Source organism: Mesocricetus auratus, unplaced genomic scaffold (assembly GCF_017639785.1).
Source record: "Mesocricetus auratus isolate SY011 unplaced genomic scaffold, BCM_Maur_2.0 Super-Scaffold_100024, whole genome shotgun sequence".
NCBI lineage: Eukaryota > Metazoa > Chordata > Mammalia > Rodentia > Cricetidae > Mesocricetus > Mesocricetus auratus.
The window spans coordinates 1,543,104-1,564,153 of NW_024429205.1; the positions used below are offsets into that span (position 1 = coordinate 1,543,104).

The 21,050-nt window shown below is 43.3% G+C and overlaps 1 protein-coding gene across 3 annotated transcripts in view; it reads left to right on the forward strand.

Moving 5' to 3' along the window:
* Sntg2 (syntrophin gamma 2) overlaps window positions 1-21,050 on the forward strand; it is a 197,876-nt gene that overhangs the window by 143,883 nt on the left and 32,943 nt on the right. For all 3 annotated transcript variants that reach the window (XM_040730870.1, XM_040730872.1, XM_040730871.1), the window contains exons 13-14: window positions 6,597-6,668; window positions 9,240-9,446. In XM_040730870.1, coding sequence (XP_040586804.1) covers window positions 6,597-6,668; window positions 9,240-9,446 — 279 coding nt within the window. The remainder of the gene's footprint in view (window positions 1-6,596; window positions 6,669-9,239; window positions 9,447-21,050) is intronic.

The following is a 21,050-nucleotide window of genomic DNA, read 5'->3' on the forward strand; positions in this document are numbered from 1 at the left end:
TGCTATTCCTGTAAAATGATAATAGAGTCGCTGCTGATTAGGAGGTTAAGTGACTTACGTAGATGCTCTCTGATGGCTGGATAGTCACTGGCTGGGTAATCCCTTCTGTTAGAAGATAGTGAAACCCTACAGCTGTGCTCAGTGAATTGGAAATGTCAGACAACTCTCTAAATGGGATATAAAGGTAAAAAAAATCATTGGATATTTTTATTTGCAGGTAGCTAGCAAATCTTAAAAAATATTTTGTATTGTAAGCCCTCAAATCAACATAAAGCAATCCCCAGAGAGAAAAAAAGTTGTTTTATTCTACATAGTAGAGGAAGCCCATCCAAGCACTTGGCCAAGTCAGCTAGCCCCATAGGACTGTGCTCCATATAGCAGGGACATCCAGAACAAGGGTCTTCACAGTGTAGGACATGTGAAGCTGGGGTGACCAGTCATAGCTCTAACAGTAGACATGACAGCTGCTCCCATTTATAATTAAGGGCAACAAAGGAAAGAGGTTGTAACTAGTTTCTGAGAAATTTGAAAGCCTCGATTACCTATTGTACAGCATCAGCAAGAAAGAGTGAAGACAAAAGTACAAAACACAACAGATTAGAAAACAGACCATAAAGGCAGGATTTTCATATTTGGTTGTTTTTATACTATTGACATAGTCTAACGCCTGTCCATTTCTAGAGACAAACAGGTGAGGTCCACTCATTTGCAGTACACTCAAGATGGGCAGCCCTTTATTAAATAAAAATGTAAGAAGCTACAAGCAGCCTAGACAACATGCTAAATAGATAAAAATTTGCCTTACATAGTAGAATGGCATTGGACAAAATTAAATGTTTTAAACAATTTGTTTTTATCTACAATAATGAAAGCATATTTTAAAGCAAGATAGGAAAGATTGTGTGGAACAAGGAAGAAGAATTATTCCACATCTCAGTGGAATTGGCTGCAGGTTAATAACTTGAAGCTACAAGTTCTCAGCAGAATTGTCCTGCTTACCAGCGAGGGAAATGAAGCAACGTATTTACATTCCTTATCCAACAGTTTCCCCAGTTATATGTCAGAGATAATAAATCTTGACTGGAATATCCCACCGGGCCATAGTGAACACAGGATGGCTTACTTATATAAGTGAGTTGAAGGTTCTGAAGCACATAAAATTTAAAAGATAAAAATCATACCACTAATATTAGACAGCTTTTTGTTGTCATAGCAATGCTCACAATATGGTAAGTGAATTTATACCTAAATATTTATATGTGTTTCCTGGGCCTAGAATTTATTTATATCTTGGCATTACTAGTAATTTACAGTACCATTTTTTACTTTGCCTTAATCTAAAGCATTAAGTTAAGTTTTAATAAATATATTATTTATTTAACCTTGCATGAAGCTTAAAGTTCCTGGATCAGGGACAGGCAATGACTTGCAGAGCATCCAATGTCAGGTTTCCCAGTGTGTGGGCCCAGCACAGATCATGGTCCCCTCATATGCAGAGGCCTGAGCTTCAAATGGGAGATCCCAAGGTACTACTCTGTATGTAGACCTTATGCAGCCAGCGGGACGCCCACCCATCTCTCCATAGGATGGACTTCAGCTCAGTAAAGTCACCATGTCCTCTCTAGAGGAAGGAGGGGGATCTCCTGTTCCAGGAGTCTGAAGCTACACAAGTGCCTTCTGGGGAGAAGAAACTCGGCAAATGTTCCTGAATGGTTGTCACTCACTTCCCTGGAGTGGTTACAAGAACAACTAGCCTTCATCCCAAGGGCCAGTTATAGACATTTATAAAAGGTTTGGCAATGCAGAAAGGCCAAAATATTCACTAGGTTATAGTTCTCACCATGTCTTGTCAGAATTTTGAAATGGAATCTAGGAGGACCTAAAGATTCTTTCTATGGGAAATTTAGAAAGAGCTAAAAAAAAAAAACCAGTGTCCTTCAATCGAGGACAGTTTGTTTTTGAGATCCTTCAGGAAGTGGGGCGAGCTGGAGGGGAAGATACAGGGCATCTTTGAACGGAGGTGTCCTGCTGAGCAAGAAGAAGCATCTAGTGTGAAAGGAACCTCATCACCCGGTATCTAGTCTCCACCCTCTCTCTCCAAAACCATCAGGGATCCAGAAAAGATGGAGATGGAAGTCTGAGACCCTCAGCACCACTTTTCACTCCTCCTGCCTTCATTGATAGAATATTTATTTCTGACTTGCAAATGGGAATCCAAATGGTGATGCTTCAGCTACTCTTGTTTTCAAACACCATTAAAATGTGTTTAAAAAGTAAGGTTGTGAAATCATTTTAACAGCATCATGTAGCATTAGTGTAAAAATTATGTTGCGAAGGCCCTTGTGCCCACAGGAAATATTAGCAGTGATTTTAAAAATGCCAATTAGGCAGATATATCCTATCATCTGTAAACGTTTATCCAGAAGGAACTGAATTAAGTCAAGTTTGCAGAGGGCAGGCGAGGATGGGTGCCAGGTAGAATTTGCATCATCATGGTATGACATGTATCCCATGGCAACCCTAAAAGATGCCAATATAGTGTATCTGACAGCCAAAAATACGGTTCTACCAAAAGCCACACAAGGCCGGACAGCTCAGAAAGCCATCAAGTGCCTTTGTTTGGAAGAGCAAAGACATGTGATTTAAAACCCTTATTCTCTTCTCACACGAATGCCTTGCTATTGTCCTCTTTTCGGTGCACCTTGAATTGGTCTTGAATTGGAATCAGTTGACCTAGTCTCTGCCTGTGTTGATTCTGCATCACCAGGTGAAGTTACTGTCAGGGCCAGTGACTGACACATGAAGCTACTTTCTAGGGAAGCTAGCTAGATGATAGCTCAGACTGCTGTGCTGAGTGCCCCTCTCTCTGTTTGAGGTCTTAGCCCTTTCCTGAATCATGAAAGTATTATATAACAGAAGAAAGATGTTCTTCCTGTATGAGGGACCCTTTCACTTGAGCAAATGACATCACGGAAAACCTGGTTTACAAAATTAGGAACTCTTTTGGGGCGGGGGTTAAGGCTAGCAATAATAATTAAATGCACGCCTGTGGTGATAACTTTCTTGCACAAATAAGGCCTATCTGGGAGTCAGAGAATAGAGCTTGCCACTAGCTAACCATAGAGGTCTGGAGGTCTGTACAGACAGACAGGAAGTGACATAGCTGTGCAGAAACAGGATATAAGCAGGGAGAAACAGGAAATCACTCTTTTCTCTGTTGAGACGAGTAGGAGGTAAGGTGTGCTGTGGCTTGCTCTTTCTCTCTGATCTCTCAGCATTTCCCTCTGTATCTGACTCTGACTTTTTATGACACAGACCAATTAAAAACTCCTCTTACGCATGCCTGTGGTGTAAATACAGGGTTTCTTCCAAGATGCCCCAGTCTTTATCTCTCTCTGTCTCAAAAGCTTGGGAGTCTCTGCGTTTCCTCACAAATCCATCTGGAAAACAGTGTGGCCGTGCAACTACTCATCAGTGTGTGTGTGTGTGTGTGTGTGTGTGTGCAGATGCTTAGTCCTGGGGTCACCTGACATCCCATTGGCTTCAGTGTCAACAGAAGCCAAGGCAGCCACCTCACTTGCCCTACTAGAAAGTCCTCTCTGATGCACCAGTGTCATTCAGAAATTAAAAATGAGGTCACTGAGCTTCATCTGAGAAACACAGTGGGGTCAAGGACTTCTGTCTTGGTGAGCTTGGCAGGTGAAGTATCCTTACACAGGCTTCAACCCTGAGCGCTAAGGCAGGCACTTGTAGATCTCAGTAGGCCTTCACTCTTGTCAGCATATCGTGGACCAGGCAGACCTGAGATTCTGAACTTCGCATTAATACTCTGTTTCAAATATGTGAATATGTGTCAAATAGCTGTTTGTGCCAACTGTTTCCGGCTCAAGAAATGTGGATGTCAGGATAACCACTTGAAAGATTGTTACATTCAGAATTCAGAATCCACAGCCAGGTTTTAGAGCTATAACTAATAGAAAGTGAAAAGAGCCGTGCAGAATGTGACAAATATTTTGCTGGTAATTTTCTGCAAGGAGAAATTCAGACTCTCCTGTTTGCCTTTCTACTAGGTTAGAGGTATCTAAATGGCAATCACATGGGCGGGGGGGGGGCACTTGCTGTGCAGGTTAGAACCAGGTTGGCTTCAGCCTATCAAGTCTGGCTACTGGCTGAGCTTCAGGTGAGACTTTGCTGCGTGCACATGCTCCTCTCTGAAGTGTGGCCTATGCCCTCTCTCCCAGGGCCTCCTGGGTAGCAGACCAGGGTACACTGGGTAAGCAGACACTGACAGGGATGCAGTGTGATTCGAGTGAAGGATGAGGGTCCAGGTACATGGCTACTGAGTCTTTTCTCCCAATATGAAGAAGGACTTCCAGTCTGGGTCTCTGATAAGCCTGTAAGAAGAGAGAGTAGGAATCCTGGAGAAAGGGAATGAAGAGAGAGACCTGTTCTTTTAAACAATCTGATTTCAGAAAGTTTTAGGCTTACAGAGAAAGCAGACAATAGAAGGTAGCCACACCCCTTCCTAACTCTCCTCCCACCCACCCATTCAGGTCACTTTGTATCTGTGTGACATGTTGTTACAGCAAAGGCATTATCAGTAACCAAAGTCTTTGAGGCTTATTGTGACTTCCAGCAATGCATTTGCCCAAGTGCAATGATGAAATGTCCCTTCTGCTTCATCTCTGTCTCTGTGAAGGTCCCTTTCCTGAATCCATCACAGGGACTGAGATGATAAAGAGCAGTTCATGATTTATGCACAACACAAGCAGGGAAGCCTCAGTCACTCTCAGCAGCTCAGAGGCTAGAGTGGAGATGGGATCATCTTCATGGGATAGGCATGACCTCCTGGTAGGAACACTAAGACAGAAAGAAATTAGGTGCCCAGAAAATAACCTGAATGCAACAGAAGAGGCCCTGGAGTTTGCAAACAATAAGAGGCACCACCTCCTCCTGCCCTTACCATAGAACATAGCTCAGAAAGCAGGCTATTCTGACATATACTGATGACAAGCTAATGAGGAAGATGCATTTGATACAACAGGATATCAGAACATAATGTCCTGGATGTGATAATCAGGACACTGTTAGAATGATTAAAATATAACCACAATCTAAAATGCTCAGCATGAAAGTCCAGGCTTACAAAACAGATGAATCTGCACACTGAAATTCTAAGCTACCGTTTAAATTTTATTTCTGAAAGAAAAACAATGCTGTGGGAAATGCTTATTTTACAAACTACGTTTTGAAAAGGAAAAATTAAGAATATGTATAATGCATATTTAAACATCACATCAGCTATTAATGGAGCATATCTCCGAATAATGTGTTTAATCATTTCTTTTTTTTATTTTCTCAAAATAATCAGCACTTCTCTAATGGGAAAGCTGAGCATGGTACCTGCCCATGTGTGATTTATTTTTGTCTGGTAATACCAACATATCAACGGCCCCCCGGGGCTCTACCTGGAGAGGCATCTGCATCTCCCTTACCCCGATGAATGGTACTATAGGGCAGGAGGACAGAGGCAGCTCCGGGCTTGGTGAAGGGGCGCAAATGTCTTAGACATTTTGAATCTGAAAGATGCAGCAAAGACCAACCACCTCTGTTGATCCCAGAAGCCATGCCAGGCCTGAGTGTTGACCCAAAACCAAGCTTCACGTTAGACACTTTTATCCTGCTTGCTTTCTATTTGGGTGCAAATTTCCAGTATTGTTGTTGTTGTTCAATTTCAGTGGCAGCTGGCTCTGGAGCAATGACAGGTTAAATGGCAGCACATCAATGTTGTTTCTATGTCAAACTCACTGTTGGCCACCTTGGCTTCAGTGTCTCTGTATCTAAGCACCTTGGCAGCATTTTGTGTGGTGGGATGATTGCTGAGAAGCCGCCAGATGATTAAATACAAGCGGATTCGGTGCCTCAAAGGCATCACAGAAAGCCCTGTTCACATTTCTCTGACTGTAAGGCTAAGTGCATGGTCAACAGAAGAGACCCAAATCTCTCACACTGATGAGAACTGTTTACATGTTTTGCCAGAAACATTTTAACTCAGAGATTATATATGTGAGTGTAAATTATAAATCACATCACATCACTCAAAAAAGAATAGTTATGACCTATGATGTACCAAACCATTCAAAACATATTCAAGTAAATTGATTAGGTAACTTTTCCATTTATTTCTGAGGCAGAAATGTCTGGAGAGTTTATTGCTCAATAACAGACAGCTGGTCAACAGTGTGTCTGCTTGACTGTCACACTATCTCACATGCATGCTTTTCTTTTTCTGCATTTAAACTAAAATTTAATTGACAGATGATCCAAACATAGATCCCTAAAATTATCCCCAGGAGTATAGCGTTCTCATACTACCAGTGTATGTCTCAATAAAGTATCCTTTGTATCCCATTGCACACCAGAGGAAGACACAGAATCAGAATCCAAACCAGACTATAAGTTTACTGTCACCCAGGGCAAGGGAAATGTAGCATCTAAGTTGAGACATGCGCAATCACTCCATGATGTAAGTGCTGGAGCTCTAATCTGAAGGGGCTTCCTCTTCCTACACAAATGTGTCTCTTTGTCTCCCACAGGTAAGCACACTGGATTGGGGACGAGCAGAACGTGCCTATAACCTCTGTGAGGTGCTGTTTAAAGTTCACAAGGTGGGTATCCTTGGCATTTGGATGCCCCTTAGATAACAGAGTGGGAGGAACAGTATGCTCATTGAAGGATAATTGTTCCAGTCCAGTTATTTTAACATACTATTGATTATTGAGATGGATGGATGGATGGATGGATGGATGGATGGATGGATGGATGGATGGATGGATGGATGGATGGACAGATGGAAGGACAGTTGCTGAATGATGAAAGGATGGGTGTTTTTTGGGTGGATGAATGGATGGATAGATGGTGGTGGTGGTGGGTGTGTGTGTGTGTGTGTGTGTGTGTGTGTGTGTGTGTGTGTGTAAATAGCCACATTCTTCCACATACAGAGGCAAGGAGGGTGTATTAGGTTTCTTCTTGTTTCTTGCACTTTATTCCAGTGAAACAGAGTCTTTCACTAAGCTCCAGCAACCCTCCCCTCTCTGCTCCTAACTGCACTGGGGTTCCAAATACACAGGGCCATCCTGGATTTTCTACACACATGGGGGATTTGAACTCAGGTCCTCATGCATGTGTGCAAGCACTCTTACCTGATAAACCACTATCTCAGCCCTGCTGAGGAATATTTTTGCAATCAAACTCAAATTTGTGACCTAAAAGGATTTCTTATTTAAGCCTGGACTGGACAGACCAGAATAATGAGTTGAGTGATTCTAACCAATTAGAGGAAAGTATTCAAAGATAATAAAGGGGAGGGTGGTTATCCACAGTAGTCACATGAAGTTGTCAAAATTGTCAAGTGTGTTGCACAGTTCCGATGTGGCAGATCCACAGGCAGGAAGTCATTTTCCCTTAATGGGAGGGTGTCATTGCTGACAAGGACCCAGTGTAAGGGACACAGGCTTACCTGGAGAGAGTCTTTGTGAGCCCTTTGTTTCCACTGCTGTGGTGACATTCTGGGAATAATGAACAGGACCATAAATGGGGTGCATCACTGGACACAGGATTTCACTGATATTTGGGGTCTTGGTTTCAGAGGGAATTCTCTTAGTTATGTTGTTGGAAGTTTTGTTTTATCTTTTGTTTGTTTGTTTTGTTGGTCTTTTGTTTTTTAAACTGGAGTCTTACACAGCTCAGACTTGTCTCAAATTCAGTTTATACATAAGACTAACCCTCCTGCTTCTGTTAACCAAGAGCTGGCATGATGATGGCAGGTCCTTGCAGGGGGAAGACACTTGCTAGATTAGATGTGCTACCACAACATCCCTCATGGCCCCCTGTGACATGGGCTGTAATTTCCAGCTCTTTAAGACCAGGGCAGTGCACCGCAGGGAGCCACAGCCTTCTCTGTATTGTGGTCATCTGGAGAGAGCGTCACCCAAGGCAGAGGGTCTAATTTTACATGCTGTGAGGTGTGACTCACACATCTGAGCACTCTTTACATAAAGGTCCCTGGTAATGTTGCTGTGTGGCCCGATCTGTGAATTACCGCTTGCTCAACATCTCATGGTCTGTTCTGAAACAAGTCTTTATAAATAAGCTACATTTTATTGTACCAATTATGTAGAGTTATTACATACCAAGCTAGATGTATCTTGGTGATCAGAGCTTCCTGTCATCTTGGCACCGTTAGCAAGACAGTTTAAATACATAGTTGCTGTGATGAATCTATTAATGAGGATGATAGTGGTCTGCATTTATACCTCTTAGCTCAGTTTCCTAAGTACTGTCTCTCTCTTGCCCTGACCCAGCTAATGTTTATTCATTCAGTTATGAACTCCTTCACTACAATTTATGGTTGAAAGAGAGAAAGAACAAGCACACACTTTGTCCTGAGCTAGAGACCTATCATTGACTAACAATTCACTTCCAAGCTCAGGAGTTATAACAGCAGCCACCATCCTACAGCCCTGGGCCTGAACTCCTCCTTAGAAATGCTGAACCCAGGCCCTCTGAGGAATCAATGCAGGCCAAAAAGAAAAAAACTCCTGTGGGCTTTTTTTCAGTTTGTTGGGTTTGTGATAAACAAAAAGGTCTTAAGTTTTTAACTTTAAAAGTTAAATATAAAAAATAATAGTTATCAGTCTCTTAGGAAGAAAGGACAAACTCCAATAATCAGAGTCTGGACATAGCTTATGTACAATATTTTTGTAGGTCATTTCTATAGCTGTGTATGAGGAGGAGTCTATTATAGAAGTCCCCTCTCAGTGTTCCCTGTTGCCTGCTTCCATACCCTTCATCTGGAAATGGTAACAACTGGTAGCATCCATGTTCCTGTAGCTAACCTTGACAGGAGGAAATCCTCAGAGGGTGTTGCCATTCCTAAACAAGTACAGCAGGAACATACATGGAAGATACAGCTGCCAGTTGTCTGGTGGGGACAGAACAGTCAGGTGGGTCTGTGGTGGATCATCAGGCTATATCTAGTGCATTCCCTCTTTTTGTTTGCTTCAGCTGTTGTTCCTACATTGTTGCTAAAGCCCTTGTCCCATTTGGTGGTTGTGAGGAAGCAATTACCTCCACCAGACCAGGCAAATACAACCCTCTTCCTGAATGGTGGACTGGGTTCTGTAGTCTGGGCTCAACCTTCCAACTCTGACCCATTTCCAATGCACACTATTTTTCAGTTCTGGCTTTCAGACAACTACTGGCTTCAGGCAAACGTTTATCTGGGTCTCCATGATTTTGACTGTGAAGACCCCAGGCCATACTGCTTTAGTGTCCTGGCCAGCCACGGGAAGAGCCACAACTTCAGCGTGGAGCTGGGCAGTGAGCTGGCTGTGTGGGAGAAGTCATTCCAAAGGGCAACTTTCATGGAAGTTCAGAGAACTGGGGTGAGTATGTTACGGGATTCACACTTTCCTCACAATCAGCTTTTAGGCAACATCTGACACCTAGGGGATGGAGTATAAATGAAGGTTTTTCTCAGGAAAGTGAATCATGAGAGGTGAACACTTTTCATCCGCGTCACCATGTCCAAGCAGCCTTCCATGATGAGCAGGTCCTTCGTTAATAAGCAGAGCTGTCTGTCACAGGGTCTTACATCTAGCTCATATGTGCATTCAGATTTGTTGTGAGGAGAGAGCCAATTCTCCTTCTACTGTGGGACTCACCTGCTGCTGTAGGAAGAGTTAGCCAGCTACTGAGCAGTCAACTCAGAGACGGCTCTGAATCACCTGGGTGTGCAATATTTCAAGACACTTAATGGCCTTTCCTCTCAGACTTAATAGTCCAAGGGAGAATATGATACAGTGAAGTGTCTGAATTGCTTCTCTGTTCTCGAAGACAGGAAATAAATCATCCGCAAATTTAAATGTGTATCCACTGAGCGGATAAGGAAGGATGCATTGTGGTTTCTGTTATCGTAAACGTGGGCTTCTTCACAGGACCTGTCCTGCTGGAGAAAAGAATGACAGAAAATAAATGAAGCAATGCATCAGACAAGGTCTGTCTGCTTGTCAAGAGTCCGGGTTCCTGACTAGCCTGGTGATAACTCTTAAGAGTGCAAGCTACGAAACTAGAGACATTTGCTTCATTTCCAGTATGAAAAGATTCTGTTTATTTACCTGTCACTTTGCTGCCAACATACACATGGGCTTTGTGATGGGCTGAACTGTCACTGGGACCTGATTACCCCTGAGAATTCACGTGAAGTCTGCTAGACCACTAAATGCTCTAATATCCAGATGTCCACGGAAAATGAATGTTGGCTCCACCCAGCCCCTGAAATCTTCCCCTGAACTAGCCACTATGCATGGTATGGGGTAACTTGCTCCTTGCTCCTTGGAGCTGAGACAGCGGGTCACTTTTTGCAGGATATGACACTGGAAAGAAAACCCACAACATTGGTTCTCCTTCCTCAAGCACTTACTGGATGTGATGACTTGTAGCTACCTAGAAATCATCAGCACAGATAGCCCATGCCACCAGAAGGCAGCTTTTGATGCCCATTATAGGGAGGGGACTTTGTGGCTATTTTTTCTCTGAGGACAGCAGCATACCTTCTGTTTCCAACATGAGGGCTGGATACACAAGGATAGTGCCCATCTGGTTGCCATGGCCACTGTTCTACAGAGCTCGGGTCAGGCACCTGAGACAATGCAGTCTCCCTGAAAGACAAGTGACAGACAACCAGGAGTTGTCCTGTGATAAAGAGGAATCTCAATCATAGAGCTTAGTGCTGGAGGGAAGCTGGTAGCCAGTCTTCTCACGGTGGGCCCTGTGAGTGCTTCAGTCTAATAGAGAGGAGAACTTCTTCCCACAGAGGTCAGTAAGTCCTTCTTTATGTTCAGAACTGTCATTTTCTAAAAGAGTGTAGAGGCAGCTGAGGGATTGGAGCCATAACAGTCACAACATCTGTACTCCAGAAGTTGACAGCCTGCAGACAAGAGAGAGCAGGTATACAAGTCCTTCCTTGTAGGAAGGGTTGGAGAATAAAAAATGTGAGCTGATGAACCTGGGGTAAGGGAGGGGGAAGGGGGAACAGAGGGGGAGGGAGAGACATAGGGGAAGAGAGGGGGAAGGGAAAGAGAAAGAAGAGAAAGAGACAGGGACAGAGAGAGGAAGGGAAAGAGGGAGGGAAGGATGGAGAGAGGTGGAGGGAGAGAGGGAGGGAGAGGGGGAGGGAAGGAAGAGAAAGGAGAGGCAGGGAGGAAGAGAGAGAGGAGGAGGGGAAGGAGGGAGGGAGAGAAAGGAAGAAAGAGGAGGAGGAGAGAGAAAGAGATAGGGAGGAATAAAGGGGAAAGGAGAAGGAAGATAAAGGGTGAGGGAAAGAAAGAGACAGGGAGAGAGAGAACTGAGAGTAAGGGTGGAAGAGAGGAGGCAGATTCTAAAGAAAATACTGAGCTTATACAGCTCTTTTCTGGTTGATGGGGAGGAGTGAGTGTGCCCTGGAAACTCTGGAGAGTCTAAAGGCTCCACTCTTTTTTTGATACTTCCTTGTAGAGACCTAGAAACAGTCCCACAGCTATTTTCGAGGCTCTATCCAGGAAGTGACTTACAGTTTTGCATTTCTGTGGTCCCTCTGGGACACAGGTAGACAGGAGAAAGGATGACTTTCTGATTTTCAGACAGGATCAATCCTGAACTTCTACTTCCTCCTTCTGTGACTTGTTCAAAGTAGTTCTCTACACTGCAGCATGATTCCTGAAAATGGAGGGTTCTAGCATAGACACACTGAAGAGCTGTCCTAGAAGTTACGCTACTCTCCATACATACTTTCCTACATACAACACTTGACTTTTAAATGTGCTGAGTGGGCAACTATTGACTTCTTTTCTGCTTCTTCTCATGAGCACATAAGGGCTCTATGGCTTTTCCATGGCCACCTATAAATTACACTATAGTTGCTACATGTCCTGTGCTAAGAAGACATGCAGTCTCCCAGGAGACAGAATGAAACCTAGGAAAGCACTTCAAGACTGGCATATTTCAGACACAACAAACAACAACCTTCTTTGTCGGTTAGCAAAACCATGTTTCATCCATCTCCCAATGGCGTCTACTTCTTGTTTCTCTGGTTTTATGTTTACTGACTTACTGGCTCTTGTTCAAACTAAGATTCAGAGTTTTCAATCTGGATGAAGTGCATGGCGGTAGTGTTGATAACATTGGTTCTTCTTCCCTGGGGCAGCAGTGAGCTCACGTTCCTGCTGGCATCAGCTCAGGGATCACCTCTAGAGAAAGATGTCTGCATGCTGCCTTTTGTGCCTCATGGACTCTACCTCAAACTTAGGACACATTTACTGCCCGTGTGGCCAAAGCATTGTGTAGAAAAACCCTAAGATGTCAGCACAAAAACGTTAGTGCTTCTCACTGAGCAGACCCTTCAAGCTGCATTGTCTTATGCCATCATGTTCTAAATAATATCTATATCACAGATATCCAAAACTTTTCCCATGGGTCTACTTGCTCCATCACTGCCTCCCAAACTCACATGCAAATGCCAAGATTATAGTGGATAGCTTTCGAACTGCTTTGACATATATGCCAGAATATTTTTATTAAAATATATGTCCATTTCTTTATGCATATTATTCTGCAGTATGAAATATTTTTGTGCATTTTCCACATCAATTCCTCTAAAGTTTTGCTTATACCATCAGTACTGGGTTAGCAATTAAAAAGGAAATAAAATTATCTTTTTCCTGATGACACAGAGCAAGCGTAAAGTGTCTGTCTAATAGGCTTCCATTGGCTACAGGTAACAGGACTCAGATTGCAATCAAAGGTAAAAGAGAAGGTGTCCCCAGCAACTCCACCTGCCAGGCTTCAGACTGGGATGTATTTGTTGAGTAACTTCTTTCCTGGTTACAGACCACCTCTCAGAAGCGAAATGTTTCCTTACGCATGTTTAGTGGACAAGGAGATATAGCCAATGCTTAAATTCAGAACAGTCTTCAGACTGGTTCTGAGATCTTGGAACAGGAACTCATCAGACCACATGGCCATATAGGGGCCACCATCTGCTAAAGGGTCTCTGCCACTAGCCTCCACTCTGGGAACTAGGAAGACATCAGCTCCTCTGAATCATAGTGGGAGAGGGCTGGATCACCTCAGTTATGAGAGCCCTATGGGCAGAGAGTATTTGGGCATTGACATCAGCCAACCAGACCACTGCAGACTTCCCGAAGGACAAGAGTATCTGAGTACAAGAGGACCCTCTTCTCCCCGGGGATTTCTAAAGCCCATGCCATCTCAGATCCAGTGGGAAAACAGTTCTGTCTTCATTTCTACATCTCCTGTGTGTTAAAGCTCTGTGGTTATGTGCCAAGCCCCACCCCTACCAGGTGGATACCAAAAATCTTGAATGCATTGAATCCTGCATATGATGTTTACTTGTGCATGTCTACCTACACTGAAGTATAATTTGTAGAGATTAGTAATCACATGAACAGGCACAAAACCATGTAGCAATGACAATGTGTGAAGGAGACCCCTTTCTCTTACAGTGTCTACCTGTGCTGTCCTCATCCCTCTGTAGTGATAATATAAGATGATTCAATGCCTACCTGATGAAAGGAAAGAAGGTACCAACATAGCCATTGCAATATGTGGTGTATCCCTTGGGCTCCTATAAAAAGAACTGTACAAACAAGAAATATGATACTGGACAATGACCTGAGAATCATGATGACTTCTAAGTAACTAATGGGAGGGTAGTACACATCGTGTAGACACGCTGGTCAAGGAGAGAATTCATATCCAGTGTTGAACTGAGGGAGATGACGCAGGAATTCACTACACCACCACTCAGGACAGTATATAGAAACTCATGAGTTTTTCAGGTATTTTTCCATTTAATAGTTTCCAACCACAGTGAGTACAGGTAACTAAGGCTATGGAAAAGAAAACTGAAGAGAAAGAGGGAAATATTTTTAAATTGCATGTGAGCAATTTAAGAAGTGGGTATGAGCTAGATAAGTACAAGGTGAATAGCCAGTAAGGACATTGTTTCATTGAGTGACTAGTGTCTGTAGGTCAGAAGCATGGTGTGGAGGGAGACTCGGGCCCAAGAGGCTTCTCTAAACAGTACGGCTTGCACCTAGTTGCAGGCCTTCATTCATAGTTTTGGAGATGCTTGGCCTCACAGCCTCTCTCAGCATCAGAATTCTAGTGATGGAATTTGTTTCCTGTACCACCACCACCATCCCCCTACAGCAGATGAAACAGGCTAATCTCGAGATCTCCCTGCTAGAGATTGCCTCTCTCACTCTTGAATGAACAGAAGGTAGCTGGATCCTCTGTGATGCCTATGCTGGACAGCAAGCAGCAAGACTCAGTACCGGAAGATCAAAGCCTCAGTTTTGACATTCGATGCTCTGATACCATTGTCAAACACCCTCGGCTGCCCATAGGAACTGACTGCATGATGTCTCTAGGATTGAAAGAGGATTTTATGGAAAAGGGCATTCATGTCTACCAGCTCTCCAGTGCTTTTCAAATTATTTGTGTCTATCAATCTTGGTTTTCAAAGCATATTCACCAGGGGTGATATGATCGATGAGGGTCATTTATTTTACATGGACTTGGACATTCCCAGTGATTCCATATAAAACAGGAAGAAAATAGCCAGCTACATATGAAAGGAGTGTAGCCTTTGTAGTTACCATAAGGCAAAGTCATGTATTTCTTAGAGCTCCTCAGCATCATCTGGAGACCCACCTGACTCCAGCTGTGTTGATGATTGACTCTTCCCAAGGTACCTGCAGATATGGAATTCACCAGGCCATGAAGACCACTAAGCCCCTTTGTATCCAGGAGCTGCTTCCAGGTGTTTTCCATTATAAAACCTGGCCCTGTGTAGCCAGGGTGGCATGTAAGACAGCCTAGAGACAAGTGAGATACTCATCCTAGTCCATTCTTCCATAAGCAGCACATGGGAAAGGACCAAGCCATTGTGAAGGTGACAAGATATGTGTTCTAACTCTGGAGCTATTTAAAAGCAGGGCAGGCTGGTTTGAGGACAGTGGTTACCAGCTCACCTGTCAGTAGTTCTCACAAGAGAGTGGGTAGAAAATGGGTGTCTCAAGAAGAAACAGATGAGTTGATAGCTTCTGCCTATAAGATTGAAGAAGCTGGGGTCTCCACTTGGTTAGCAAAATTTAAAATGCCACAGGCTTGTCTTCAACGTAGACTAGTATCTACCATAGGTCAGTGATGCCCTACTCACCTAGATGTTCAGGAAAGTGCTCAAAACAGCTGTATTTATAACTGAAATCTGCAACAACTCCCTAGTCATGCGAGCCAATTAAAATCTGTGTTCTGGGATTGAAGAGGGTTCATCTGTTAGATGACATGTGACAACAAAGCCAACTGCCAGTCCCTCGTTGTGGGCACTTCCCTTCAGGAAAGAAGATGGTGGTACCTCCAATGTTGGGTGCCACCACATGTATTTTTCAGGGAAGATGGCTATAGCTACACAGTGAAGTCCTGGAGGAGGGGCCCCATCTCTGAAGCCATGAAGTTGGAGTTCAGCATCAAGGCATGCGCCAGGGGATCTGCTAAGGACATATGACTGGCCCATTTTAAGACTTCTGATTGGAACCAGACATAGATAATTCTGGCAATGCATCAAATCCACTGGATACTATTCAACCATTGCCATGATTTCACTTGTCAGATGTCATCAGTTGACTATCAAAGCTTTCTAAAAACCGAAGGACACTTAACTCAGTTCTAAACAAGCCCAGAACTACATTTTTGTGGGTAAGTTTCCAAATGTCATATGTTCTTCACCCCTTTACAACACTCCGAGTGATCTCAGTTAGGGCAAATCCATGAAATAACCAGAGTGTCAAGCGGCAGGGATGTACACCAGTGAGACATGCCCTTACCTAACACAGAATATCTTATCTGTTCCATCCCTTCGATTCTTGGGTTTTCTTGGTGCTCATTTGTTCTTCAAGTATTCGTTCTTTCATTTCTTGCTTACATCCTCTTCTTCCTAACTAGATGACCATGTCTTCTGTCACCAGAGTAACACCTATCAGTGTTCCTCAGAAATGAGCAAGTGAACCCAAGTGAAGATCTGAATGTGGATGGTGAACAGGAGTTAGAGTTCAGTGTGTGAGCTCTTCTGCTAGCTCTGGAGCTTAGCTTGTCTAAGTTCCCGGTCTGGTCTGGTCTGCATTGTCTTAGGTACTGTGGTAAATCTTTAATCCTCTCTACCTGATGAGTGACCCACTGTTTAGGGTACCAGTGATCTATAGTTGATGGGAACCGTCTCCTCCAGAGAGCATTCCTACCTTGTAGGCAAAAGGTGCCGACAGGAGAGGGCTGGTTCTGACCACAGATAATATGAGGTTACAGAGAAAATGCTTTCTGCACATCCTAACCTCATATGTGAGAATGTGCTGTGGAGGTGTTTGGGGGAAGTGAACCCTTGCTGACCTTACTTTGTTCATTTGAGTTTGTCAGAGAATGGGAAAGCAATCTAAGTCTTCCTTTGGCATGTTGTCTCGAAAGAGTTTACTATTTTATCCCTTGAGTGAAACCAGTAATTTAACTAATTAATGTTTAAAATACACTTCGCATTAAAATATGTAAAACATAATTCCCTAAGTGCTTCAATTAATTTTCCAGATAATTTTTAGAGAAATCTCAATCTTGGAGTTACTTCAAACACCACTGTTAATGAGAGATTTTCTAATACCATGTGACTACTACAAATGTTTTATTATTTCTTCTGGAAGAAAAAAAAAGAGCCTATGAGACATTGAATGAAATATTAAATAGTTTGGGTTAGATTAATGGATGATTAAAAGATCATCACCTCTTTGCTATCAAAAGAATTAAGTTTTAGCTTATTTTAATTTTGTACCCAAACGGCATACCACAGTGCTGGTGTGCTGAGCTGTCTGCAGAAGTAGCTTATTAGTTATGTTTATATTAATTTAGAACTATCAATGCAGTGCCGATTACTCTCGAAATGGCATCTTGTTCCTCTCTAGTATTTTCCTGTTACTTCTCAGAGTACACGACAGACACTTGGGTTGCCTCCTTCTTGAAGTTTCATGTAAATCCATGCTAAAATGAGCTTTTCTGTTATTCACTTGCTTGAACATTGTCTGTGAGATGTTCTTAGCCACTAAGGGAATATTGATTTTCAATTAATTCACAAGTATCAATAATTCACTTAAATTTTTCTTTAAAATCTATGTTGGCTAGGTGGCTCAGGAAGTTAAAACACTTGCCATGCAAACCTGAGGACCTGAGTTCAATATTCAAATACCACCTAAAGGTGAAAGGATAGAACTAACTGCACAAAATTTTCCTCTGATCTCTACATGTAAGCCTTTGTATGTACACACACACACACACACACACACACACACACACACACACACACCATGGATACACACCACACATTAAAAAACAATTTTTAGTTTTAAAAAATCCAACTGAATTTTATAATTCTGTTAGTATTTTTGTCTCCGTTAAGCATATTGCCATATCCTATAACCAGTTAAACTCAGATGTTCACAATTCACAGCTGTCTAGCAAACTCTGTAGAGACATAGACTCTCGGGAAGGTAGAGGTATGTGGGATCTCATGTTGACCACACATTTGGCACTACCCACTCATTCTCTGGGCAGTCTATATTCAGCTATTCAGCAGGGCTTAACTCATAACCTTATGTCATGTAATCAGATATGGCTGATACTAATGGTTCCCGAAAGTGGAACACAGGAGAGATGAATCCAGAACCAGCTCTCCCTGTCAGGGCGGTGAGATATGTGCGAATACATGTCTATGAAAACATTTATCAGTGACTGCCCTGCCTAATGTTTGCACATAGGAGATAGACTTGAATTGTGTTTATGTTTGTCTAACACAAACACCTCCTAGGAAACGATTTGGAAAAGGTAAATATGAAATGTAAAGCAACAGAGATCTAGCCTGGAAAATGGTGTCTTTTCAGCCAACCCCAAGAATGAAATAAGATAATGGATTTGCTAACAATCACAGAAAAAATGTTATTATTAAGACAGGCTGGGCACGGGAGCTTTGGTATTATTGCCACGAGGATTACCCTATGTTTTATAGCTTCCCTGGGAGTTCTGTAGTTTGGAAGGTCTGGGGTGGGCTCATGGAACTACATCACCTCATATTCTTGGCCTGGCTCTTTATCTGTAAATCCAAGGATAGATCTGTTCGGGCAAGTTTTGAATGGCTAAGGATCGTGAGGTTTGCCTAATGATCCAAATTATTTTCCTGATCTGAAGGTCTTTCAATTATCATGCCTGCTTCAGAACCCTATCAGTCACTTCAGGGAGTGAACAGCCCGAAGTCCTACGTGTTACTAGATGGATGCTCAGAGGTTATGAAGCTGCTGACCCTGACCATGGCTGAAGTACCTTCTCAGGCTAGGCTATCCCTATATGTATAGTTTCAGTCAAGCCTGAAACTAGCCAGTGTGCGTGTATGGGGGGGCTATATATATGTGTGTGTATATATATGTATATATATACATATATACATATATGTGGATGTGTGTATCTGTGTGGGGGATACACAGTTCCAATCAGGTGTATATAGTGACAAAGTTTGGCTCTTGTTGCCAGAAAGCAATGGTTTGCAACATGTTTTTTTTTTCTCATGACTTTGTGGAGGAGCAAGATTAGTCATTTCAAGAAGAGCTTGGTTCTTGAGCAAAGTTATTTTGTTAGAATATTGATTGATGTTGCCATTGTACTCCCGTGGGAATGTGAACCTGACTAGAAGAAGGAAATACAAAACAGTTTTGACTTTTCTAAAACTATTCACTTGTGTTCTGATTTGCTAACTCTTAAGCTTTTGTTGTTTTCAAATGTGAGTTTGCAATGCAGACTAAAGCTTAGCTGCCCCTTTCCATCCTCTGTCCCCTCTCATGTGTTCGTGCACAGCATGCAGAGCAAAAGATAGCAGACACCATACTTTAATGAACTAGCCGCTTACTTTACTGCATGCATGTATACAGTGTTCTGCCTGCGTGTATGCCTGAACTACATGATAGAAGAGGGTGCCAAAACACATTACAGATGACTGGATATGGTTTCCTAGCCTCCTCTTGGGCGTTGGAGGCTCCGGAAGCTCAGTGGCGGCCTCATGACCGGCCACTGCCAGATAGCGCTCAAACCCGCGCGCTCCAGCAAGAGTCTGAATACACCCTGAACGTTGTGGTGAGATCACACTCCCGTTAAATGTACTGCAGTCTCTTGTCTCGGGTCTGTGATCCCTTATACCTCATCACCTCTGCTCATCTCGTGCCTCAGTCCTTCTCTGACCCTCCCCTGCTCGAGTCCCCTCCTCCCAGCGTGTCTCCACCCTTTCTGCACTTAAAGTTCATGCCATGGGGCTCGAGAGAGGGCTCAGAGGTTAAGAACACTGACTGTTCTTCCAGAGGTCCTGAATTCAATTCCCAGCAACCATATCCAGTCATCTGTAATGTGTTTTGGTTCCCTCTTCTAGTGTGCAGTTCAGGCATACATGCAGGCAGAACACTGTATACATAATAAATAAATATTAAAAAACAGTTCATGCCACTTCCCCCAGGTGTAGGAAATGTGTGGTGTCTGGACAGAGACCTGCTGAGCCTCTTTGTCTTCTCCTAAAGCACTGCTCTCCAACCTCTCCCTGGATGCCTGCCCAGTGCTATCTGCCCAGTGGCTTTTGTCTGCCCAGTCTCTGATCTGAGTGAAACCTGGGGCTCCTTTTCCTGGTACTAGATGATTTGATTCAACTCCTGACTCCTTTGTCCCACTTCCCCACACATCACAATTGCATTCACATTAAACATCATCTCACTGCCGTAGGACACAGCCCAGAGTCCTCATAAAATGAATTACTATGTTCAAAGAGAGTGAGAGGAGCATCTGGGGAGGAAAACATGTGAACCCCCTCCTATCTGAGCTCCTCCCTCCTGCAAACCTTCTCTGTGAACACCATCAGCAGTGCTCTGTGAATAGCTTGAAGCTGAGCTCAAGGACAGACTATAGGAGGATGTCATTGTCGTTTACATGAGAGGTTAAAGCCTGGTGGCAGAAATTCCTGAAAGACACTTCATCCAGAGAGGGGAAAATCTGGGAATTTAAGCGTTGCTTTCAGAAGCCCAGGATGGGCAAAGGACATTAGATCAAGTAGCTTAACATAGCGGCTGGATGAAAACACATGACAGAGATCAGACTGTGAAAAGATAGGACAGCTCTTCACCAGCAGCTTCAGGGAAATAGGGAACCACATCTGCCTTTTACCACTAACGTGTGACACACGTCTCCAAGGCTGGCAGGGTTCTCTTGACTGTATGACAGATAATAACCTAAAGGGGTACGGCATATATACTAACTCAAGCATCATCTTCAGGCTCTAACCCAAACCTGGGCATGTATCAATCAGGAAAGGCACCCTGGGCTGCTCTCATCCTCAAATATCTCATTATGGTACCCCTGCAGTTGGAGGCCCCTGGGAGATACACTCCGACAAGGGGTATGAGCAGATGCCATGCTGGGAACAGAGAAGTGAGTGACCAGTGACCTCTACAGTCTGACAGAGAACAGTGTGCCTGCTTTATCTTTGCTGCATTTGAAAATAAGCTGATTTTCCTAATAGTATCTTTCATCTATTCTCTAATTGCGTGAGACTCACCTCCTTCTAAGAGATAACAGGTGTTGGCAGGGGTGCGTGCCTTCCCTACAGCAGACACTTACTGAATTATCACCCTGTGCTGTGGGGTCTGCATTTCTTAGGGGGCACATTTCAGGTCAGAGTCAGACAGTACAATGTGATCCCAAGATATCACCCAAGCTGGGAAATTGGCCTATGACCCTTGAACTTTACTCTTTCCTGAACTCAAACACAAACTCATTCTTGAAGTATTTAAATGTGCTCATCTGAGTGGTGTCACGTGGGGTCAGATCAAAAAGACTCGAGTATGATAGGGACTCTGCATCCATGAGGG